Genomic DNA, 26,273 nt, shown 5'->3' with positions numbered 1-26,273 from the left:
CATCTCTGATAACTGGAGTAATTAAACATTAAATAAAGAAGGAGACAAAAGACAGTACCCCAGGATATCGTGAATCTTTTCATCAGTCCAAAATAATCTGCAGCTATTTGAACATTTTCCTACCTTGTAACTTATAAATGTTCTCAGTGTAACTGTGGCTTTATAGTAACAAAACATGAAACGTTAGGTTGAGACAAATTCTGAAAGGCCTTGGTGCTTGATGGAATCTGCATTGCTAGATGTTCACCACAGTGTCTCCTGGGGGTGGAAGAGTTGACCCAGATACAGACCAGCAACCCACAGGGTTCTTGACTCATTCACACACAACTTCAGTGTAAGAGTGGAATCTCCACGGTTTTCTGCAATGTATTTTAAAACTGTTTCGATTATCTTCTGTGGATGTTAAGATTTAGTCTGTTTTCAGAAAAATAAACAAGCTTTAACATGAAGGTATGAGAAAGTCTGTTTATTTTATGAATATTCTTTTATGTGATGCTAGCAAAATGTTTTTAATGTAAATACAACATCAGGGGTAAAATTCCTGTTCTTATAAGAAATATATTTTCCAAGCCTAAATTAGATTAATTTATGTTTCTGTGGACCATTCACTGATTATAAAATGAAATCTGAGGGTTGGCTGGGGGGTAAAGCTCAGTTGGTGGAGTGCTTGCCTCACATGCACAAGGCCCCGGGTTCAACCCCCAGCACCACCAAAAGAAAAAAAAAAGAAAGCTGTCTGAAAATAGGAAGGAAGGGTTTGTTGACAGTAGGGAAATAATTTATTCACTTTACTAACCCCTGTAAAAATAAAAATCAAAATAAAATTCTGAATACTTTTAGTGTTAAAGAGCCTGTCTTAACCTAGTTCCTTTATAAAAGCAAATCCTCAAATGTTGGTTTGCATTCAGGTAATTTATTGGGGAAATAGTCCCAAGGAAAAGGAGGAAGAAATAGCTGGAGAGAAACAGGAAAGGAGGAAAGGACAACAGCAGGATGTGTCACTGTGCGGCCACCACTCTAAGAACTGGAGCTCAAACCTTCTGAGACCCCTTGTGGTGCACACCTCAGAACAGGCTGCATGAGGGACCCGGGAAGAGTGCTTGTCTGCTGGTGTCTGCTTTCCACTGGCTGGTGGTTGTCCACTGGGTGTTAACACCTCTGCACCTTCATTGTGCCTGTGCACAAATGCAGAGCAGGCTCCTGCATGTGTACAGCTGCTGCCTCAGAGCGGCAGGAAGCGAGAGAGGCTGCCCTAGCCTGTCCTCCACAGATCTGCACAGCAGCGTTGGGTGTGAGTCAGAGGTGAGGCCAAGGGAGGAATGGCAATGCCCAAGAGGCGTCTAAGACCTAAAAAGTGCAGACTGGTTTAGCAAGTGCCTGAGGCCAGTGGATAAAGACTGAAAACCTGAGGGAAGTATTGGACTCCTAAGAAAAAAGCTGGCATTGAGAGAGAAGCCAGCCAAGAGTTAGAAACAGGCATTCGAAGAGTTCATGAGAGCATTTGCTCAATGCATGCTTGTTTCTCTCAGTATTACATTTTATAATGGGAGATGCCAGCTCTCAGGGAACCTAGTGGAGGAGACAGAATTATTAAGCAAATGTAGTAAGTGGAATAAGAATCAGTCTCGTGCGGGAAAGGCAAGGACAGCTGGAGGTAGGAGGGCCGAGGCCATCTAAATTGCAGTAATTTGGCGGAGCCGAGTTTAGGGGGATCGTGTCTATTGCGGGTTGGTCAGGGCTGTTGACAGGGCGATTGCTTCAGCTGGTGGAACCCGGGTGGTTGGGGGTCCCATTGCCATGTCAGCTTCTGATTGGCCATTTAGGGTCTCCTCAGCCAGGTGGAAAGTCCCTGCTCATCGCCACTGAGGAAGGGGAGGGGGAAGAGAAGGCCCCCTCTGACTTAACAGTATCATGTCAAAATAAATAAATAAATAAACAGAAGAAGCAATCCCCATGGGAGGGTCCTCAGTCCAGTTTGGGTGGGGTGCAGATCAGGGAAAGCTTCTTGGATGAAGTGGCCTCGGTTAAAATAGCAACAGAAGGGACTGCCAGTGCTGCAGGCAGCGGGCAGAGCAGGTGAGAAGGCCTGGTGGCCCACAGCCTTCTGGGAGAGGGAGGGGAGGGGCAGTGGGACAATGGAGATCTTTGCAGATCACGGTAAGGATTGTGGGTTTTTCTCTTGAAAGTAAGGGAAGGCTGTGAAAAGGTGTAAAGCACTGGAAGACATCAAGTTTGTCATTCCTCTTCCACTTTGTGGAGAATAAATGGCAATTTGTTAAAACCAGAGGTAGGGAATCCATTTAGGGGAGGGGTGCCTATGGTATAATGTAAGCCAAAAATGTTTTTAGTCTGGACTGGGGCAGTGACGATGGGAGGTGGCAGGGACAGGGTGGATGCAAGAGATACTTGGCAGGGAAATCCACAGGGCTGGTGGTTAATCAGGGACAGTGACAGGGCAGGGAGAGTTATCAAGGCAGTTGCGTAGGATCTGACCCCAACTCAGTGATTGTGCCGTCTTTTCTAAAGTGAGCAACAGGGGAGGAGGGCAGGTTTGGCAGAGTAGAGAAGAAGAGCAAGTCCACTGTGGTCGTCACCGTGGGTGAGACCCCAGCAGGTGTGGAGGCAGTTGGACATGTTGGTCTGAAACTCCAGTGAAAGAGCCAGGAAGGAGACACAGGTCTTGGGGGGCTTTGGCACTTGAGTAGGGGCCTTAAGAGTGAATAGGAGCAGAGCAAGACCTGGGGAAGCCCAGCGGGGAAGGTTGAGTGGATGAAGAAGAGCCAAATTAGGGGCCAGGGAGGTAAAAAGAGCTGGGTGTGGGGTCAAGAAAGCCACAGGAAGCATTTCAAGAATCAAGGACAGATTGTGCAGAGAAGCAGCTGTTGAATGTCTCGGCAAAGACCTATTGTAGTTTTGGTGGAAGTGGAGTAGTAGCCTAAAATGGAGTGGAATTGAAGAAAGGGACCATCATGAAATTGGGTTTTGGAGGCACTGTCTGGAAAGGTTAACTGATGGAGGAAGCAGGGGAAAGGTTTGAGCATTTTCAGAAGCTGATGTGGGTCAGGGGAAGGAAAGGTTAAAAATAAAGAGAAGGGGAGATCAGTTCCTTGGGGTCTAGACCAAGAGCACAGATGGGAAGATGGCCTCAGATAAGAACGGTTCTTCCCATCGGGGAGGATGAGGGAAAGTGAAGTGCAAGGGGAGAAGGAGTACTGGTGTGGTAGCTGAGAACTTTCTCACCCAATGCCTTTTCTCTTCCATTGATGTCGGTGCTGGTGAAGAGGGACATCTGGGGTAGGAGATGTGAGCAGGTGTGTGGAAGTAGCTTGGAAAGGGCTGGAGGTAGAGCTGATTGCCAGGCCTTGCTAGTAAGTCAGTGAAAGGAAAGCAAGGAACTGGGAGATGGGCGAGCGAGAAATGAAAGACAGAGACCAGGCAGAGATACACATGAGAGTTTATTTGTCAGAGCTGACAAATAAAGGCATATCTCTCCATAGACGGAGAGAGGCAAAACAGGCTTGGGGTTCAGGACTTTCATGGGGCAGGCCCAGGGATTAGAGCCTGGCAGGTCCTAATGTGAGTGGTATGAGGGAGTTGTGAGCCTTTCTCAGACATTCCCTTGGGTGGGAAAGCGAAATTTTCTTAAAATGGCGGCTGTCACTTAAGATGGCCATCCAGATGCTAAGCAGGGACCTTATAGTCAAAGGTGGTAGAGTGGGTCAAAAGTCCTGCTTCTTCCACAGCCTAAAGGAACAAATAGCTCTAATGCTACCAATCCCAAATGAATGTAAGTATAGAATAAAGCACCTCCTTTGTATTGGTATATTATAGAGAATAAATACTAGAATTTTGGGGGTGGGTACAGTACTGGGGACTGAACAGGGCCTCATGCTTGCTAGACCTCATTCCACCACTGAGCCTTATCCCCAGCTCCAGATATTATTTGTTTAGAAAAAGAAAATTTTGGATTGATAGGGCTATCTAACCACAACCTCAGAAAGAAATACATTTTTAGCTCTCTACCTACTACACAGTATTTGTACTGTGCATCTGTGCAAGTATTATGTATATATATGCATAGATATAAAGTTGAAACCAGTTTCATAATGTTTACCTCATTAAATATGATGTACCCCTTTTCTTTTCTGTTCTTGGTTCACTAAATTGACTTTACAATACACCTGAAGATCTCAACCCACAGTTTGAAAGACACTGGTTTTTCACCACCAGTGAAACTCCACATCATTTACAAGCAAAAGAATGGGACCCCAATTAGAATATGTTATACTCTCTGTATGTATAATATGTCAAAATACACTCCACTGTCATATATATCTAAAAAGAACAAATTTTTAAAAAAGGAAAAAAAAGACACTGACTTATCTCAGCTTTTAAAGACATAACTTTTCAAATTTGTGGGTGTAAAAGTAGTACTAAGTGTTAATTGTGGAATTTTGGCACTCATGTGAATGGCTTTTATTTTCAGGAAAGATTCCAAGGTTTCCTTTAGTTTTAGAAATTAGTATTCAGTTCATTAAAATGATAATCAGTTTAAGTAACAACTCTTTTTCTTTTTAAAGGTTTGAATGACAATTATCTTACTTTCAGTATAGAAGTCTTTCAAATTTTAGCATTTATTTTTAAGGGACTTTTGAATAACATTTGATTGCATTTATAAGATGCTAATTGAATTTTAGAAAACATTTAAAATTTATTTTATAACAACATTCAGTGTCCCTCATGATTCAGATGTCTAACAAAGTATTATAAATTTAGGGACACAATATACCTAAATTTTTACTTTGTTTGAAATCGAATTCTAAACCAATTATTTAATTATACATTTCCTGTTGGTGTCACATTATTGCTTACATAGAAAATCTTAGTAGTTGTAGAACTAATGATAAGGGGATTTTAGAAAGATTGCAGGGCATTACGTTAACATGTAATAATCAGTTGTACTTTTTCATACTAGCAGTAAACAATTAGAAACTATATTTTTAAAATTTACTTACAATAGCATAAAGAACATATAGTACTTCAGAAGACTTCTATCAATAATCATAGGAGACTACTACCCTGGAAACCACAAAGCGATGGTTTCGGAGAGCTAGATGGAGAGATTTACCCCTTTGTGGTCTGAAGACTCGGTGTTGTTAGGACAGATGAAGTCGTGACAGTGACCTGCTGGTGTTCTAATAGACGCAGTTCTGTCAGATATTACAAAACAGGAACATAAAAACCTGCTCAGATTCCGTGACACCATTATCAGTGCGATATATTTATTCTTTTAAATACTTTCCATCTTAATTCTGAGTTTTCCTGGGAGGAAAGGCACACCGAAGCCTCTCACGGTACCTCCCCAGCGATTGCATCTCCATGGGTGGTGGGCACGGTCATTACCCAGTGCTCTCCTGCCTAATTATTGCATTTACAGAATGCTAGTGAAGTTTACATCCCTTAAGCCCAAGGGGTTCTGTCTTGACTGGCATGTGCATGTCTTTAGCTTTTCAGATGTGTCATCATTCCCATCTCACTCTAAAGAGCATCGAACTTGATGGAATCCTGCATTGTCATATTCTCAGAATCACTAAAAATTTAGGGATATTAGAATTCTATTATTTGAATTTTGGCTACCTCTCATGGTGTTTCCTGACTATTCATTCACAACTTCCAAAATTATTCTATTCATCATAACATTAATACCTAAACTTAACCATTACTATAAAATAGCAGGTACCTGGAACATTCTGAGTAACTAATGTTGATATATAAACTAGCAACCTAAAGACAAGTTTTTCTAATTCTTCACTCACCAGCTTTGTGACTTCTGATAGACAAATTCTCAGCCCCAGTTTCATCATCTGTGAACTGGAGAACTTGGACTACTACCTAAAGTTAATGTCCTGTTATGTTTTGTGACCTCTGAATTGTTAAGACTTTTTGTGAGACTCAAAGGCTAGAATGCATTGTTTAAACACAGATGTTTGACCCTACAGCGCCCAGCTGAATATGTACCAAATTGTAATATTTTCCCTTCTGCTGAAGCTAACTTCCCTGATCCCTTTCACCCACCTTCTCCTTCTCATCACTGGGTGATCAGAAGGCCCAAGTTGCAGATTTAAGTGATGTCATGTCATGCAGGATAGTATTTTTCAAACTTCTGACCATAAAGCCCCAGTAACAAATGCACTTTACAGTGTGATTCAGAACCCAGTATATAAAATAAATGCTGTCAAACAGTGCTAACCCTTCACATGTGATGCATTCCAACATTTTGTAATCTGTTCTAGTTTTTATTTTTAAAGAAATGCTGGTCACAATCCATTACATAAATTCTATAATCACTACCACCACAGTTTGAAAACACCAGTCTAGGAGAATAGCAAAGGTGGGGACTCGCTCCAGCTCTGGCTCTGGCTCTGGCTCTGCTTTACCAGACCGAGTACTGGCAGCAGGGATTACTATGATTAGCATTCATTAGTCCAGGCATTTTTGCTAAATGTGTGTTATGTGGCATCTTGGTTCATCCTTCTCACAGACCCTGTGGTAGTATTTGTGAGGCAGACAGCTGATAGGAAACAGAAGGGGGTTGAGATGGGTGGACTGTTAGAGTTCTCCTGTCCCTGGAAGGACCAAGTGACAGAGCCTGTCTTCATGTGATGCCTACCTCCACCTGGACCTGAAAGCCAAGGTCAGACCAAGGAAGGGACTGAGTGCCACGTTGCTGTCTCTAGTGGCTGTGGACTAGCTACTGCCCTAGATGGCTGTGGACAGCTCTAGATTGGCATTGTGAGTCTGCATTGATGAAGTTCAAGAGTTTGAAATAATGAGTGTGCTCATCAAAAACCAAAGTTTTTGCAGTAAGTAAGGAAAAAGTGGTAAAGTTGGAACCCTCTAGGTTGAAGAGTAAGACTGCTTTGCTTTTCCAGGTTTGTGGCTAGCAGGTCTCCTTTTTTCTCCTTTTTTTTTTTTTTTTTGAGACAGAGTCTTGCTAAATTTCTTAGGTCCTTGCTAAGTTGCTGAGACTGGCTTTGACCTTGTGATCCTCAGAAGTCTCTGGGATTACAGATGTGTGTCACCATGCCCAGATGGATCACAAATTTGGGGGCCAGCCTTAACAACTTAGACCATCAGCAACCTAGTAAGACCCTATTTAAAAATAAAACCTGGGAATATATCTCGGTGGTAAATGTTCCTGGGTTCAATCCCCAGTCCAAAAAATAAAATCAAAATGGGTCAGATGTTAACATTTTGTACATTTTACTTGGGACTAATTTTGTAATCATACTAATCAAATACGTCTAAAGATCATGTCTAGATCTATGTTTAACTGTCCAAAACTAAACAAAATTCTGTTAGATAGTATTATACAGTACCATTGGGTATCATCTGTGTTTTAGCAAACTTACACAGTAGTTTTAAAATAACTCCTTGCTTTTGCCTTCTTTGCAAGGTACCTTCTTTTGTCTGCCAAGTGTCTAGGTTTATCTGTGTGGGCCTTGGAGAAAGGGGTGACCTGATAGACTTACAGTTGGCAAACTCTGAGCCAAAGTATCATGCCCATTTACATTATTATGTAGTCACAGATGCATTTTGGAAATATTTTAGTCTAAATAAACATTATTTAGATGCATTAGGGAAATTTTAAATAATTTTTTCCCTCTTTTTGGCTCACTGCATTGTACACTGAATTGATCGTCTCTTTGATGTGACAGCAGCAGGAGCTGAGGTTTCAAGGCTTGAATTCTAACTTCACATTTAGAGCCAAGTGTTCTCAGTAAAGAAGGTTTCTGTCTCTTCGCAAGAGTGAGTTCTGAAGTGTGGCGACTGCCCCAGAGTGTCCTGGAAGTCGACCACGGAGCTCTGTACAGTACTGGTGCCATTGGAGCTTTCTCATTGGTATTTTTCTCACCTGCCATCTCTGTTGGCCTTATAAATTCAAAGCAAATTATTCCTTATATGCCAGCGTTGATCTTCATTTTAAATTAATGCCACTTCATTCCTCAAACCTCTGAATAAAACAAAAAAAAATTTTCAGGTTAATGACATTGCTTAATTTTCTGACCTTGACCTATGCAGGCTTTGAAGTTAGAGAGTATTAGGAGGGTGGGGATTAGATGTGTGATAAACTAAAGGTTGTATGCGATCTCATGACTATAAATTGAACTGTATTTTAATGTCCTGTTGTTAAATCCATTATTATAAATCCTTTGTGAAAACAAAAGTTCTTTTGCTGTGTAGCTTCATTTTTAAAATGAGGTTTTGAACATGTTTTTCTTAAAACATCAAATCGCATTCAAGAATGCATGAAAAAGTAGGAGCCACTTAGTTCATTTGTATTTTTTGAATGTGCCAGTGGTGCTGGAGTTTGCTTTTGGAGCATAGTCCTGACTTTGTACTGCAAACCAGAGCCATTTCTTTTCTAACTACACATGGTGAAAGCCATTTTGGAAACAAATAGTGCTATTTCAGGGAGGGAGGGAGGAGAGGTGAAGAAAGCTGTGCTTTGTAGCACTGTGTTGCTTGTTTTTTAATCACAATCCTTAATTTATATTTTGTTTTTCAAAATTCACTGGAGGTATAATTAGAGATCTTTTAAAAAATGTTTAACAGAATCATATTTGGATTAAAAGAACTGAATAGCACTGCCTTCAGCTTCTATAGATTTGTGTCACATAAAGTAGCAGTTTTAAGACCCAAAAGAAGTGCCTGGGTGTAGAATCTTTTAAGATGTATTTTAAACTCCGACAAGCTGGAATTTACTCCAGAAAGCCTTGGCTCCGAGGGACCTGTGAGTGAGTCAGGAGCTGAGAACTGTGAAGACAGGTTCTTCTCTACTACTGTCTTTGTCCAGTGGTCCTCCATATCGATGACACATTTTGTCTTGACCAACTCAGTTTCTGGTGATCTTGCTCATTGAATGACAAGGGAGGGGATCAATATTCTTCTGATAATTCCCCCTGAACCTTTTAGTTTTAAAAGATTTTGCTTCAAAGTAGGCATGGAAAATGTAGTGTATTGTGTATTGAAATGAAAATGAAAACCAGAGCCTTAGCTCATTTGGGGAGATTTGAATTGGCAGGTAACAGATTCCGCCTCAAAAGTGAATTGAAGGTGCTGTAGAACCTCTGAAGTACAAGGAACACAACCACTCAGACTACAGCACCCAAAAGAGGTGGGAGGGGCCAGCAAGACCAAGCCTCCGTGGCTAGCAGAGGGCTGAGGAGTATCTTCTGGTCCATCACCAGAGGAAGCGTGGTAGGCTGCTCCTCTGCCACACTTCCTATTCTTCACCTTGGAGAGAGCTGTTGGCTTTACAGACTCTATTGTGTGTTTTAGCCTCACATTCAACAATAACAGAGTCAAGACTTTTAGTTGGTAATGTGTATGAATTTAGGACTAACAATCATATTTGGGGGACAGTAGCAGAGCAGTTGGTAGTCCATGGCTGTCTCAAAAGCATCTGCAAATCTTCTCAAGCAGTAGACTTTGGCTATGATCTACGGTTGGCTCAAATTACCCTCTTTATACAAGTCATCACCTGAGCTTTACCAGTTACGAAAGATCTGGAGCCTGGGTGTAGAGCCCAAAGTGTCTTGGTTTCTAGAATTCTTGCCTGTCTGGAGACTGGCCCAGAATATGCAAGCATGAGAACAGGGGCTTTCACTCCAAGTAAGCTGGGGGCTTCTGTGATGGATTGATTGCATTAGCATCACCTTTTAACATTTTTTGTGGTTAATTAGTGAAGATTTTAGATAATACCATTCTTAGTCTAAGAATGGATCAACACAGCATAATATAAATCTATTGTGATCTGATTAATTTCAACATTTATATAAAATAAGGGGAAGTAATCCAAGAATGATTTAACTTGAGAATTCAGACATTGAGTAATAAACATGTGGTGGTACTAATTAATAGAAAACTTGATAACAGCAGGGAGGTTGGCTCTAAAGATGCCTTCTTTTGCTTGTCTCTGAGGAACGTGAGACTAAAGACATTCGGCATGAACCACAGATGTATTAGGTGCTGCTCGGCCCTCTGTCGTACATGTCTCTGTGTCCCCAGTGTCTAGGGAGTGTGGTGTCTGGGATTTGGGGCCTCCAGAAGTGTCAAATTCGGATCCCACTGTCAGAGGCTGCCATCAGGTAGCGAAGGTCACCCACCTGTAGAATGATAAATGGCAAACAGAGTATTGTTCTTACAGATGTCAGGGGGTTTTCCTGTATTTAAAAAAAAAAAACAAAACAAAACACTTGTAAGTGGTCATAATAAGGGGAAGAAACTAAGTTAACAATTATAGCTTCAAGAAATAAATTAGTTGCCAACTAATCCCACCATAATTCCAGCTCCTCAGGAGGCTGAGGCAGGAGGATCACAAGTTTGAGGCCTGCCTGGACAACTTAGTGAAATCCTGCCTCAAAATTAGCAAAAGGGCTGAGACTATAGCACAGTGCTTGTCTGGCGTATGCAAGACCCCGAGTTCACTCCTCATTATCAGAAGAAAAGAAGGCTGGGAGACGAGGGGGTTACTGAGATGATACACTGCATATGCTTTGAATTGACACTGACCACATCATAAAATGAATGTCTCTGTGTTTTCCCTGTTGCTCATTGTTTTCAAGTATTGAGCTATTTTGTTCATTTCATTTTAGTCTCTAAATTGTTAAGAGCAGGTAGAAATTAATGGAAATATAAAATATGTGCATTTTTTAAAAGATGAGAGTTACATTTTCTCTTGATTTGTGCAAGTGAAAGATCTTGGAAACATTACCTTGGACTTTTGTACTCCTACCATTGTTTGGGTTAAAAATAAAACATTTCATGTATTAGGTGTGAAGAATCTTTAGGATCCTAAGATAACAGCTGGTGACTCTGGTTGAAGGAGGGCCTCCCTCTGACCTTTGTTTCCTGGTGAGCAGTACCTATGTTTGTAGCAGACATAGTTCTGTAGCTGAAACCAGCAGATTGTTGTCCTTTTGGTGCTTAAAACGTTACAATTTATAGTAGAGATAATTGTGTATGACTTCAACTTTACTTACTTCAGCTTTTTGTGATAGTTTCTGAAGTCTCTAATTTGGTGTTTTTTGTTGTTTCTTACCTGTTTTTTTCTTTTTTCCCCTGAAAGCCTTGATTTAATTTGTTTATGTTAAATGTTTCTTTTTTAAATTTTTTTTTTAATTTGCCAATGGATTTTTCACTTTATTTGTTTATTTATATGTGGTGCTGAGGATCCAACCCAGGGCTTCACACATGCCAGGCAAGTGTTCTACCACTGAGCCACAGCCCCAGTCCCCTAAATGTTTCTTTATTTAAAAATTTGTTTTGTTGCCAAGTGTGGTGGCACATGCCTGTATTCCCAGCAGCTTGGGAGGTTGAAGCAGGGGATTGTTGAGAGCCACAGCCAAGGGGCCCCAGCAAACTTTCAGACTGCCAGCTGATGATTGGCTCACAGCTGCCCCAGCAACTTCTAGCTGATTGGCTCCTCTGCGGTGATGCTCATTGGGCTGTTTCCCTGCCCTTTCAGACTACGGAGCTGCTCATTGGGGGACTTTTTTTTGGCTCCGCCCATGTGACCCAGCCAATCGGCCTCAAGAGCAGGAGGAGTGGGGGAGGTGGAGAGGCTTGTGGGACGCCAGTGGTGGCAGTTGGGCTCTGAAGGTTTTCCTGAGGAGCTGTTTTGTTTGGCGTGTGTGGTTCTAAAAATAAAGTTCGTTTCTTTTGACAAGTGGCTTCTGAATTGTGCCCAGCCAGACTGCGGCAGGGGATCACAAGTTCAAATCCAACCTTAGCAACCTTATCACTCACCTGGACTGGACCTTCGTGTTTACTCTCCAGTACTTAGTGAGACCCTGTCCCAAAATTAAAAATATGAAAAGGGCTGAGGATGTGGCTCAGTGGTTAAGTTGCTCTGGGTTCAATCCCTGATACTAAAAAAAAAAAGAGAGAGAGAGAGAGAAAAGAAAAAAATTGTTTTGTAAACTTAGATGCCCCCCTCCCCTTTTTTTAGTGGTACTAGGCATTGAACCCAGGGCCTCCTGTGTGTTGGGCAAGTGTTTACCCCTGAGCTATATCCCCAGCTCTTAAATACTATTTTTGCTTTAGGTCTTGGATATTTTTTTGTGCAAGAAATTTTAGACCATTATTTACTTACTCATTTAACATACTTTCAAAGTCTTTTTTTGAGATCACTGCTAATTGCCATGGATAAAAAAAGGCTGTTTTATTTGGAGGAAGCCAGCTTTTCCTAGGACTTTTGGGGGTCTCTGTGTTAGTCTTCAGGGTTGGAAGCATCTCTGGTTTCTGGCCTGACATAGATGAGGCAAAAAGGAAGGGCAGGGAGTTTAGCTCTGGGCCAGGGTCACTGACTGGGCCGCCGCCTCCTCTCACCTATCAGAGTTTTCTTAGGTTTGTTTTTTAGATAGTTCCAGGATTTTTATTATACTTAGTGGAGAGAATGGAGAAAAGTAGTTCAACTTCATCTTTCTGCAAATGAAAGCCCTCTTGTTGTATGGTTTCTTAAGTTAAAAAAACAAAAACAAAACCCTGAAGAGCTAATTTTTTCAGAACGTGGAAACTGTCACTCTTGTTTTAGCTGTGCGTTTCTGACTATGCCATGAAGATATTAAACACATTACAGGTGGTTAACGTAATAAATCAGCAATTTAAAAAAATCTGAATTGTTAGTAAAAATCAAATCTTATAAAATATGATTCACATTTTATGAAAGATTTATTTGTATTGCTCTTTTGTTACCATATTAAATTTAAAATGGTAATAATCAGGGCTAGATTTAAAAATTCAGAAAAGAAAACCACATTTTAAAAGAGTAAAAGTAGGGCTGCGGATATAGCTCAGTGGTAGAGCACTTTCCTAGCATGTACAGGGCCTGGGGTTAAGCCTTACCCCTGCAAAAATAGAAAGAAAAGAGCAAAGCTGTTGTAGGAACAAAGCACTGTTATAATGTGGAATACCACTGTGACAGTCCCTTCCCCTAAGGTTTAGATATTCTAACCTATCTCCCTCCTTCTCTTCCTCTCTCTCTCATCTATTGTTAATCTGTTAGGTTTTTAGACTCCATAAATTCACTTTATCAAATTGTAAGTGAAATCCAGTGGAAGCCTGCTAATTTCTAATACAACAATAGTGAGTCAGACATAATCGTGCTAGGATGTGACGTGACTGCTGAGCTTGTGTGTCTGCCCTCATTTGCACTCTCACCCAGGCTTGCTGGAGTGTTACTCTGTATTCCCAAGGACTAATGGAAGAAGCAGAAAATGGCCTACGGTACGAGGCAATATGGCAGTTCCCCTGCCACATTCTTGTTTTTTTTTTTTTTTTTTAATAACTCTCTTGAAGGCATCATTTTAAAAGCCAAGTGGCAATAAATTAACAGACCCTTAGATTCATGCACTGATTTTATTTATTTATTTAGAGGTTTTCAATATGACACCTGCATGGTGAGGATTTTGTCCACATCACTATGTGTCTGTCTCTCTCTGTGATATTCTCAAAGTTCTGCAGTGTATCTGAGCCTGCATTTCTAGAGGCGGGGTGTCAGTGCCCTGGAACTGAGCTTGCTGTGTATACTCTGTTTCCCCTTGAGTCTGGCAGAGCTGTCTTCTAGGCAGTTCATTTGTCCTGAAGGATAGATGAGCCTTGCGAGGCAACCTCTTGTGGAGAAGCAGGTCCATGCAGTGGCACTGTCTCTGGATGCCACACACTCACAAGTCCCCTCCTGACTGTCTCTAGCAGGAAGTGAGCTGAGGGAGCACAGTTGGCAGCAGCCTGCCAGCTTTTTCTGCCCAACTCTGGTCTGCAGCAGCAAGTGGGCAAGGCAGCCCTCCCTTTAAAGAGGGGCTGACAGAAATGGGAATTCTGAGTTGTTCTCAAAACAGTCCCACTGTTTTGACTGATAGGTGCTCAAATGAGCAGTAGCTGTTATCACTCACCTGGACTGGACCTTCTGTGTTTACTCTCCAGTATTTCAGTTCTCCCCACTGCTGCTTTTTATGTAAGTACTAGAAACAACACATGATTGACACGTGCTTGCTGTTATTAAAAATCCAAGGTGGAAAGTGAAGCTCCTTCAGCTCATCTAGGGCAGGTGCACCCGGCACAGGCCTCTGCTCCCCTGCTCTGCTAGGCAGGCACTGCTGGAGTTTGATAAGGAGGCTGGGGGATCTTTTTCTGTGTGTCATTTAAAAAACCATATTGTTTATATAAACTATGTAAATAAAATCAACCTAAATAATCTGTGACTTTTTACATTAAAATTAAGATATCTTGCAAATCATTCCCTACGAACTTCCTCATTCTTTTTTAAAATGGGTTATATAGCTGTAGATTTACAGGAGAATTGCCAGTCTTAGTATTCTCTGCGTCTCACCCCCAGGTTCCCACGTTGCTGACAGCGTGCATTTTCATTCATTCATTCATTCATTCATTCATTCATCCATTCATTGGTACTTGGACTCAGGCCACAAACAGACCGGAGGTTTGGGAACTATTTTTAGCAATTTTAGGTTTACAGAAAAGTTGATCAGAAAGTTCAGAGTTGTAATATGCCCTCCAGCCTCCCCTTGAATTAATATTTTATACAGTTTTTTATGATTGATAGGCCAGTATTGATCCATTATTAAATAAAAGCCATAGTTTGCATTTGTATTGTACATTCTGTGGAGTTTTGACATGTATGATACGTATAATACAAATTAGTATCACTGTCCTAAAAATGTCCTCTGTGTTCCACCCATTCATCCCCCCATTTCCCTTCTCCATCCTCTGTCAATCACTGAGCCTTTTACTGTCCATATAATTTTGCCTTTTGTAGAATGTCATGTGTGTATACTCTTCAGAATAAACTCAAGACTTTGTGGTTCTGGCATACAGATAGAGTGAGAATTCAGAAACAAACCCTCATGTTTATGGTCAGTTGATTTCCCAGAAGGAAGCCCAGACAAGTCAGTGCGGGAAAGAATAGCCTTTTCAACCACTTATTCTGGACACCCAATTGCAGGGGGAAAAAATGAAATTAGTCTCCTATTTCATTACCATCTACAAAAATTCACTTAAAATGCATTGGATCTAAGTGTAAGAGGTAAAACTATAAAGTGCTTGGGAAACAACACGTTTGAGTAATTCTTCATGACCTTGCGTTAGGCATAGTTTCTTAAGTATGGCACCCCAAGCACAAGAAAGAAAAAGAAATAGATAAATTGAACTTCATACTTCCAAAGACACCAGCAAGAAAGTAAAAAGACAGTCCACAGAGAAGGAGAGTGTGTTAGCAAATCCTGTATATGATAAGGATCTAATATCCAGAAAATTTGAAGAGCTCTTAAAAGTCAATAAAAAGGCAGCTAGATTTAAAAGCCGGCAAATGATTTGAATAGACATTTCTTTTGAAGAAGATGAATGAATGAACAAGCGCATGAAAAGATGCTTGACATCATTAGCCACTAGAGAAATGCACATCAAAGCCACAGTGAGATGCTACTTCGTACCCACTAGGACAGCTGAGGATGTGGAGAAAGCGAGCCATGCCTGCCCTGGTGGGGATGCAGGGTGACGAGGCCCTGTGGAAAACCGCCCTGCGGTTTCTTCCATGTGTTGGCAGCTAACAGAGTTTACTTCTCAGTGGATGAAATGGTCTAATTGATGAGTTGGATAGTACAACTTAACATACGCTAGAAACCATTGATGGGTGTACCTGAAGTGGGTGGCGTGCACGATATCTCAGTTATAGCTCAGTAAAGCCATTCTTTTACAAAGAAGCAAAGTTCAGATTTGTCTTAAGTTTTCGTTTTTATATAAAAAGTATTTCAATTGAAACTACTAACAACAGTATTCCTTACAGAATATGAAGATGTATTATATTCTCTGGGATAGATTCCCAAAGTAATTTTTGAGCCTCTCACCAGATGTACTCAAAGAAGCAGCTGGCTGAGCTTAGTTACTGCTGAGGTGACTGCTGGGCTTCCCCTCGCCTAGCCCTGTGCTGTCCTGTCCCAAAGTCTTCCTCTTCCCCCACGGCCTCAGAATGATTAAAACACTTGCTCACCTCTCCTCTCACTATAAAAGATTCTGAGTTGTATTTGACTGTAACTTCAAAGTTGAGCTTTTGCTAAGTCTTTCTCCCTGTCACACATTTGTTTAAATTTTCTTTATCAGTGTTGCCCAATTATATTTAGTTGTGTCTGCCATTTATACAGCTGTCTTCATTAGAAACAATAAAGTGAGTAACTTGTTTTCATAATTTTGTAACAGTAAATAATGAAGTAAAAAAAAATAGACTACTTGATCATTTTTGGAAAAGCCTGGCAAATTCTGAAGTCTCTTTAAGAATAACAAATGAGTTAAATCCCCATAAGAAGGAGAAGCGAAGCTTTGATCTCTAGATTCTTTTGCTTTGAAAGCACCTGTGATGCACACAGTTCCTCTCTTGTGAGTAAAAAGCTGGGGGTGGGTGATCAAGCACTTGCTGCCCCCAGAGTTTTTCTTGAAGATTAAAATATCATAGAGTTGACAGCATGTTTTTATCAGTAGTGATCAAATGCTCATCTCAGAGATGAGTTTGCAGGATTGCCTCTGGTTTTTATTTTATGAAATTAAATTGTGATGCATTGGGAGAGAAGAAGTGGAAGAAGTTCTTGTTGGAACACATTTATAAGACATCTCAGTAAGCTGGCAATTATCTTTCATCTCAAAATGGCTTGTTTTTCTATAACCCAAGGTCCCCTAAAGAAAAGGCCTGTTGTGCTGTATTGGTTTAGTCTGTAGATTTTTGTCTATAAGCATTGTGACATTTGGAAGCCATACAAGAGGATTATACAAGGGGATTGTGAGGATTTGAAATATATCTTTTTCCTTTGGAAAACAAATCATAATTTATTTTCAATGTTTTAAGTATCTGGTAGGATTTATTTTTGTTTAGGTTTTGAATTGGTTTTAACATTAACTGCATAGTATATGCCAAGAATTAGAATCTGCCGTCATTGAGAATGTAACTAAGCGATCGTAAACCACAAATGGTTAAACCAGGAAACAGAAACATGTCTAAGTCGATAATGATAACAGTGGTTCCTGAAGTTGGTACATTATACCAACAGGTGATTTGGTTTGATTTTCTGTGGTAAAATATGGCTAGAATGTGATCCCAGTTGTCTTTGAATATTTAAATGCATCTTGTGAAATTGTTAGAACCTGGTAGCTGGGAAGGGGTTTGGGGAAGCCAGGAGAAAAACCTAGGAGCGAGGATCCCACGTGGGGCGGGTGTCAGTCCACTGTTTATTTTTGTGTTATTTGAATTTTATAACAAGCACCACTTTTATTGTTTGAAAAGATGTAAAAAACTAATGTGGTTATTATTGAATATTCATTAATTCATTGATAACTAATTCCCAGATAATTTATTGAGTTTGTTTAATTTATTGAAATGGCAAGTTTTTTAAAAACATGAATTTCTTTGGTTTCTGTTACTGTGTGTCTTGTTGACTGTGTTCTCTTTTTTTTAAAACAGTTGGCAGTTTTAGATGGACATCGTTGTTCTTTGGGCAGGCAGAATTTTAAGTTTACTTTCCAAGCTTGCCTTGTAATTTAAGTTTTTTAAGGAAAAAGAATACTAAAAGGAAACTAAAACGAGTCATTTGTTTATGTATTAACAGCTGACAAATATGCCTTCTTGGTCGAAAAAATTACTCCTAAGAGAATGTGCAAGTTAAGTTTAAATTATGTGACTGGAGAATTACGATGTTATCTGACCTGGGTCTTGTGAAGGTGCGAAGCAGTGCACTTGGCGTCCTGAGCGGGAATCCAGTCAGCTGTTAGGTGTGGAGGAAGGTCCTGGTGGGACCTGACAGATGTGGGCAGCACCTGAGATCCCAAGTGTTCAGTGCCCTTTTTTTGCTCAAAGTGTGATAATGGGAAAACTAAAGAATTGGGACAATTAAGAAATTAATTTGTATTTCAGTAAATTAATAAAAAATGTAAGTCTCAACACAATCTGGTTCATTGTTGATAGAGTCAGTACTACATTATTAGGAATGTTAAATAAGGCCAATAACAATCCCACAAGCTTCTGAAATATCTGAACACTAAAACTAAATATATCTGGGTTTCCAAATGACTTGGATACATTAGTATTAAAGAGAATGAGGAAAGGATTTTAAAATTTATTAGTACTACTTTTTTTATAATTATATTTGATGTTAAGAAGTAACTTGGGCTGGGGATGTGGCTCAAGCGGTAGCACTCTCGCCTGGCATGCGTGCGGCCCAGGTTCGATCCTCAGCACCACGTACAAACAAAGATGTTGTGTCCGCCGAAAACTAAAAAATAAATATTAAAATTCTCTCTCTCTAAAAAAGAAAAAAAAAAGTTAGTAACTTGCTAGCATCTGCTTTAGTTACACCACGTATTGACTCCATTGTTACTGAATCACTCCAGACCTCAAAATTATTTGCAGTAAAAAGAACTAAGTAGAAAGAGCTTGATTAATTTCTGTGCCACAAATCTCTGTAAAAATGCTGTGAATTAGTTTAGAAGTTTAGGAGACTTTCTTGGGTGTATACGGTAACCAAAACTTAAGATATTATAGGTTCCCAAAAATGTGACCTATATATATAATTTTAGAACTTGTCATGTGATCTCAGTAAATGAATCAAAATTCATATTTTGAGAAATGAAGCAATAAAATTTCTACTTTCCAACATAGAATACAATTTTTAAAAGTTAGTGTAAATTATAGTAGTGATAGTCCCCCCCTCCAGTTCTACATTTTATGTTTATATGTTGTAGGGGAAAGAATAAAAATTGGAGGGTAGTATACCATTCTAGATAAAATAAGGTAACATCAAATATCACTTTTTTATTTGCTAGGTGTTTTGTTTGGTTCGTAAAGTATGTCTGTTTGTTCTAAATTATTTTAGATGATTTAGGATGAAGGTTTAACTTTAATATAGGCATGCTTTTAAAACTGTTTTAAGTCAGCTTTTCATGACTAGAAGACCTAGGAGGAACAACTCAGAGGAGGAGAAATTTATTTTGGCTCATGGTTTTAGAGATTCGGTCCACAGTCATCCAATTCTTAGCTCTGGGCCCAACGTGAGGCAGAGCATCATGGCAGAAGGGCTTGGTGGAGGGAAGCTGTCAGCTCTCGTGGCAGTCAGGAAGCAGAGGGAGAGCTGTGGTGCAAGGAGCCTGGGATAACACAATCCCCAGGGCAGGGGCAGGCCCCAGTGACCTGCTTGCTGCAGCCATGCCCGGCTCCCTCTACTCACCACATTATTCACTCAAGTTATTCATCTGTCAGATGGATGAATCCACTGAGTAGATCCCAGCTCCCCTAACCTAGTCATCTCACCTCTGGACATCCCTGCACTGTTTCACTTGAGTTTTCTGGGGACACCTCTTATCCAAACACGACAAACTCAAATTTTAAAAATCCAAAGTTTTACATTTAAAAGATTTGGGATTATTTTGCTCATGTTCTTTCCCTGCTTTTCTCTCTGATCCTTGCTTTTCTATTTGGATCAGGTTCTGAATTTGCCTTTTTCTAGCTAGAAACATTTAGAGGCAGGTGATCAGGAAGAAGTTTATCCCTGTGGCAGAGCATACATTAAAATCGAAGTTGATAGCAGCAACCAGGGTGTGCCTTTTCCTTTGTCATTAAACCTTGGTATCTTAGTTTTTCAGTTGCTGATAACAATACCACAGACCTGATAAGTCATAGAGTCATAGAGAAAAGAGGTTTATTTGGGCTCTAGGTTCTGGAAGTCCGAGGTCAGTAGGCTGCTTCTGGAGGAGGCTGGTTGGTGGCGGCTCTTGCAGTAGCGCATAGCATCATGTTGCAAGAGACCAGGGGGGTGCAAGTGTGGCCTCTGGTCTCTCCCACTTCTTGTAAAAACCACCAATACTCAATCCTGGGGACCCCAGCCTGATGACCCTGTCTGTCCCTAAGCACCTCCCAAGGGCTCCACCTCTGAACACCTTAGTTGGATTGCATTTCCCCTCCTAATCCCTCTCAGGAGGGTTGGTGTTAGTCTGTGTTTTGGAGGGGACAAACTGTATTCAAACCACAGCACCTGGGAGGATGTGCTGACCTGGTGGATGTTAAATATTTAATTGCTGTAAAGTACATGGGTTTTCTGCTTCAGTTGGATAATAAAGCAATTTGTAAGAAACAAAACATATTTTGAAATTGGCATGAGTATCAGGCTCTAACCAAAACCCCAAAACTACTTCAAGTATTTACAGTGAAGAAAATATAATGCAGGGGATTGTTGGTAATGAGCAGTGGTGTTGCTGACAGTCTTGAGAAGTGACCTGAAGGGTAGCAACTACAGGAGGCCACTGCCAGCCAGGCTGGAGAGAAAGGGCCCTTTCAAAGCAGCTGCAGCTGCTACCAAAAAGCAGAACCAAGGAGAGAGTTTCAGGGTGAACGGGCCTCGAGCACGGTCCCCAGCGCTGGCTGGACTGACCTGCAGAGTTAACCTCCTGCAGAGCAGGCTGAAGCAGGCAGGCCAGGAGGAGACAGCAGACTCAGAAGGCCACCTCTGGCCAGTCCACTCCCTTGATCTTCTTTGACTATGTCCCAGCCCAACGTGAAACTCGGACACTGCTCTGGCACTAGGTCTTATGGACATGGGGATCTCTGGCCAGCCCTTGGTGTCCTTTCTATTGGTCATCATGCCCTCCCAGGCTGGTCCTAAGTGGAGGAATGTGGACTTCTCCAACATGTTGTATCTTTTGGACCAGTCATACCTGCCTAACTTGAGTTTCCTGCTACAGGCTCTCAACATTCATAAAGGGTGGTGTTGTATGGGAAGGCCTGACTTGGTCTCTTGTGCAGCTGATCTGGGAAGATTTCTCCTGATTAATACAATAGTTGAAAAAGAATAAACTTTTAAAAGTTGTTACTTCTGTTACAAATCCAACACCTGATCTTGTGACAGGTCAGTCAAAACCCAGACATCACACTAAAAATACTGTGTAAAGTTATTTTCAGGCTATGTTTATGAAGTATAAATGAATTTCATGTTTTGTTTTTCCCTAAAATAGCTCATTATGTATATGCAGAACATTCCAAATTACAGAATCTGAAACATTTCTGTATCCAAGCATTTTGGATAAGTGACACTCTGCCAGCACTAAGCTTTTAATTAAAAGAAATTATTGTTCTGTGCCTACTTTTTTTTTTTTTTTTCTCCTTAGTCTGTCTTCTGTTCTCTTTAATAGCTGGGTAATGTTCCATTAGTGGGTGCACCTCAGCTCTTAACCAGGGCCTCACTGCTGGACTTTGAGAAGTTACCAGGTTTCAGAGTGCTGTTGGGAGCATCCTCACACATAGACACAGTTGGGTGGGTATTCCTGAAGGACAGTGCTTCTCAACTAACTTGAAAATGAGTGTTAAAAAAAAAAAAAAAAACACCGATATTCAAGTTCCACTGAGACTATTCTTTAAATCAGCACCTCTGGTGAGGGGATCCAGAGATATGTTGGTATTTTTTAAAAGTTCCTTGGATGATTCCAAATGAAGTCAAGCTTAGAAAGTAGACTTGCTGAATCAATGATTTCTTTTTTTTTTTAATATTTTAATCTTGGTGCAGTAATCTGAGCTACGTGGGAGGCTGTGGTAGGAAGATTACAAATTCTAGGCCAGCTTGGCAACTTAGCAAGACCCTTTCTCAAAATAAAAATTTTAGAAGTAGTATGGATCAGACTCCCTGGTAGGACACCTGCTTAGCACGTGCGAGGCCCTGGGTTTAATCTCTAGTAACACACACATACACACACACACACACACACACACACTACACATTTTAGTGGATATTGTAAGTTTTTCTTCATATTAGGGTTAGGAAGAACTCTAATTATAAAAACCTAAAATACTGTTGGCTGAAATAAGATAGTTTACAGATTTTTTTTTTTTTCTGCTGTACTATGATTAAAACCAAGGTTTTGCACATGCTAAAAACCATGGAGCTACATTACTGGCCTTTTCTTAAAATTTTATTTTGAGACAGATTTCACTTAGTTCCCAAGGTTGGCCTTGAACTTGCACTTGTGATCCTCCTCCAGCATCCTGTGTAGCTGGGATTGCAGGCATGTGTGACTACACCCTCCTGATTTTTTTTTTTTTTTTATAAGCACCTGAACATAGGTAGCCCAGGGATGGCATGCCACTTTTGTTCCAAGACATCCTGTGTTACCCAGCTTCTAGCTTCTGTTTTGCTAAACCAAGGATAACTTCTGCCTTGGAGCTCTTAGCCTCCAGCTTTAAGGCAGAAGAGAAGTTAGGGTTCCTGCCGTTACGTCTGTGTTCCAGGATACAGGCTGAAGGAAAGGTTAAAAAATGAAAGAGTCAAAAGGCATAGGCCAGCTACTATTTTTTGTAAGATTTCTTGAAACTCCCTCAAAACATTTTCACTTGTATAACCACATTGGCCAGCACTTGGTCATCAGGCCATCCAGCTGCAGGGAAGCCTGGGGAGCAGGTTTCCCCCCACATGGCCTGTGTGCCTGATCCAGACTAGAGGATGAGAGGAAGGGGGACAGCAGCAGCCCCTGGTGTCTTCCACAGAAGCCATGAGAACCGGCCCTCCCAGGGGCACAGGAGTACCCATGACAAGTAGGACAGTGTGTTGACCCCAGGGAGAGGCTCAGCAGATTTAAGACCACTCTGGGACGATGCTGGAGGTGCGTGCACAGGGCCCTGGGTTCGGTCCCCAGGAAACCACGGAGGTGTAGAAGGCCTGTTTTTCAGTTACACAAAGAACTGTCTCTCCCTGACATTTTAGCTGTCACCCTGGAGGACCTCCATTGTCTTTGGGACAGCCTTGTCATTCATTGGAGTTAGTCTGTGTGTCAGTGCTGCATCCCCTGGCATCAGGGAGGGCCTGCCGGCACCTGGCTGTGTATTCCAACTTTGAACTTGGGAAAGGAGCACAGCTGATATGTGGCTGCTTTTAACCCGCACTCTCTGTCGTTGCAGTGGATGAGGGTCGCAGCAAGGAGCCCGACCGACTGCAGGTGTTCCACAAGAAAGCCATCATGCCTTACGGTGTTTACAAGAAAAGCCAGAAGGACCCCAGCGAGGAGGCTGCGGTGCTGCAGTACGCGAGCCTGGTGGGGCAGGCGTGCGCTGAGAGGATGCTCCTGTTCAGAAGCTGAGGGCCGCACACCTGCCTGGGTGCCTGAGCTGCAGGACACCTGCTGTCGTCCGGAACCAGACTTTCCCATTTTGTCTATCTTGTGGCTTTTCTAAAATATTTTGTGGCAATGTATTTGTGAGAATCTCATAGTTAATATAAAGATTTTGAAAATAAGTTATGACCTAGCCTCATAATTGGGGTTTTTCATTTTGTAAGTTTGTTTCTTGAGCAAAATATGCTCAACTTCGGTAATTAACATTGTGGGAAGTGATTCAGTCACCCTTGTGCCATTTGTGTTCGGATAGAGAAATTCCAACTTCTCTTTCCTCGGATCCAGTGGCATTTATGATGGGGGAGCCTTAAGTGTGGGAGGAAGGTGGAAAATGTTTTCTCTCTGGAGAATAGAACGTGCTGTCACTCAGTGTTCAGTGTACAATGACTGCCAGCCTCTACTTGTGGGGCCCAGCAGAAGCTGAAAGGGGAAACGCAGACCTGTGCGAGATCTCATGTTCTAATTGGTCCTGTTCGTCTGTCATCTTGGCATAATTTTTTCCCTAGAATAATTGTTACTTGTTCTCTTTTACTCTCAGAAGTTTGGACAATAAAATATGTAATTACCTTAGTGATATATTATTTGCTTTATTTCTAAAAATCTAAGAAACAAGAGTATTTAAAGAAATTTAACTCCTGCCTTGATTCTAAGCCTCATCCAAAGGAAATAGGCACTAATTTTCCATCCTTAGAACTCAGGACACTTGTCTTTGGTTATTGATGACTGGTTAATATCTGATTACTTTCATAGCTATTCCACAGATCACTTTTAATCACCAGGAGTCACTCTGACCTCTGTGCTCCTTTTCTGGCCCTTTGATTGAGAATGGAGAATGGGTACTGCCCTTGGTACTTCAGAGCAGAGGGAAGCCCCTCTTTCCCTCTCACTCTTGTTGAGCCTCCACCCATTCAGCAGATGCCTGCTGTACAGGTGGTGGGCACTGGGCTGGGCACAGGAGAAGAATGGAGGTAGTTCCTTGAAACACGATGGACAGGGAAGGCTGTTTCCTGGACACTCTCTCAGCTGGTCCCTCTTTTGCCAGTTGCTCTGCCACCCAACCTTTTTCAGTCCCCATTTTGTCCATTTTTCTGTTTTCTATTGATTGATCTTTTAAAAAGCCATGCAATAAAACTTAGTAGCTTGAATCTCATTACTGATTTTAAATTTTTCTCCCAAGATGCACTGAATTTCAACAAAACCTTGAACAGTAACCTTCAGGTATTTAGAATAAAAAGATCACAAAACAAGGGTTTTAAAAATCAAATGTCTACAAATTCAGTATCCATGTAAATTGTACGTGTGTGTGTGTGTGTGTGTGTGTGTATGAGAAAGAGTTCAAACTGCTGTTTCTTGGGTACCTTGCTAACTGGAGATGGTGGACTGAAGAAAGCCATTTTCTCTGATCACAAAAATTCTACCTTCTTCTGAAAATTTGATCCACAAAATAGCTTCCAAAAGCATTTTAGAGACTGCAGTGGAACTACATTCAGAATTAGTAGAACTTTTTTTCTTTTCCCTCTAAAATGAAGATATCTTTACTATATGGATCTCTTAAAAATAGAAATGATATTGTAAGCAATTAAAATATTGAGGAAAAGAAAGAAAGTAAAAGTAATCTAAAATTCTGCCATACCCAGAGAAAGAAAAAGAAGTCTGCTGTACACACATACATACCTATTTATATAAATAAAATTATGGTCTACATGCAGTTTTGGTTCAAAAGTAATAATTTAGGGATATGTCTGAAATGTGAGAGAAATTTCCAGATCAGATTGCACCCTGCCTGCCTGGTGTTCTAAGTTAGCTTCAGAGAGACATAGGCTTAAAAATGCTTCTACTTGGTTGCTGCATCGATGAGTATGTGTTTTGAGAGAGGAGAATGTGCTCGACCCAGGAGTCCTGGAGTCTCCAAGGCACAGGCTGGTTGTTTTGAAGCCTCACTGAGCAAATGGTGGTGGTGGGCTAGGAAAGGACCGTTGAGGGAAGTGACCCTGCCATGTCAGTTGAGGAGCAGCCTAGAGGCCTGCTTTTATGTTGATGGCTTTCATCTAAAGGAAGACACAGGTGAACCTTGCCAAAATAGTGGGTATCATTTACAGTCATAGTGTTTTAGTGTCCCGATTTCAGATAAATTCACACCTGCCTCCTGCCTTGGGAGCAGAGTTACAATTTCAATTCCCCATGCCACTAACATTATTGAAAATATTTCAGTTCTATGAGATTTTCATTTTCTTGTTAAATGTAATCTGAGCACTTTTTGTATTCTAAAGGTAGCAATTGTTATCAGATGAATATATTATTCATTTGATTGAATTTATTTAGGAAAGAAATTATTACTGTTTATGTTTTCTAGCTTATACTTCTCATCCGTTTTGCAATTAATAGTTTCATTTGATTTCTTAATATATCAGAGCCTATTATGCAAAAGAACCTTTCCGTATTTCTGAATAAAAAATGGTTTGATTTTTTTAGACATTGTATTATTTCAATATGAATAAAAGAGAATATGAACAGTTAACTAAAATGTATCTATTGTTGCTAAGTTAAAAAGGAAAGAAATGAAGTGGAAACAGTTGGGAAATATTTGAATTACAAGTTATTCAAATGAGTGTTCTTTTCCTACAGAAAACCAGTGACTGTAAGGCAAAACAATTTTGATTGCATGTGATATTTTTGCTCATGTATATGCTTTTTGAACAATCCATTTGATAAAGATTGAGTGGAAAAAATAAAGCTGTTTCTATGTGCAGTGGTACTTTTCTTTACTTAAAAAACATGTTTTCATTTTTTAAAATCTTGACTACATTTTGCCTGCAGAGAACATACACAGACAACGGAGGTAATGTATTGGCTATATGAATTATAAAATGTAATTTTCAGTAATTGGAGTTCCAGACTATTTCATTACCTAAATCAAAGTATGGTGGATTCCTTTCTCAGGAATAAAGTAAATCTCACTTTAAGCAAAATATCTGGATTTCCCCAAGATAAATTAGGACCTAGGTGTTTTGTTTTGTTTTAACCAGATGGATTTATCCATATCCATTATAATTTTCTAAAGTTTA

The 26,273-nt window shown here is 40.6% G+C and overlaps 1 protein-coding gene and 1 long non-coding RNA gene across 5 annotated transcripts in view; both read left to right on the top strand.

Annotated features, from left to right (window-relative positions):
• Positions 1-25,957, top strand: part of Ate1 (arginyltransferase 1) — a 148,416-nt gene extending 122,459 nt beyond the window's left edge. For all 4 annotated transcript variants that reach the window (XM_048791316.1, XM_015498342.2, XM_015498343.2 and 1 more), the window contains one exon: positions 22,997-25,957. In XM_048791316.1, coding sequence (XP_048647273.1) covers positions 22,997-23,175 — 179 coding nt within the window. In that variant the 3' untranslated portion in view covers positions 23,176-25,957. The remainder of the gene's footprint in view (positions 1-22,996) is intronic.
• Positions 1,775-7,072, top strand: LOC125612725. The gene is made up of 3 exons (XR_007343198.1): positions 1,775-1,786; positions 2,811-2,816; positions 3,582-7,072. It is a non-coding gene; the product is annotated as an uncharacterized LOC125612725 (long non-coding RNA).
• Positions 25,958-26,273: the final 316 nt, after the last annotated feature.

The sequence above is a fragment of the Marmota marmota genome, unplaced genomic scaffold, assembly GCF_001458135.2.
Source record: "Marmota marmota marmota unplaced genomic scaffold, marMar, whole genome shotgun sequence".
NCBI classification, from domain to species: Eukaryota; Metazoa; Chordata; class Mammalia; order Rodentia; family Sciuridae; genus Marmota; species Marmota marmota.
The sequence above is the reverse complement of the archived record's forward strand: the minus strand, read 5'-3'. Positions and strand labels throughout refer to the sequence as shown.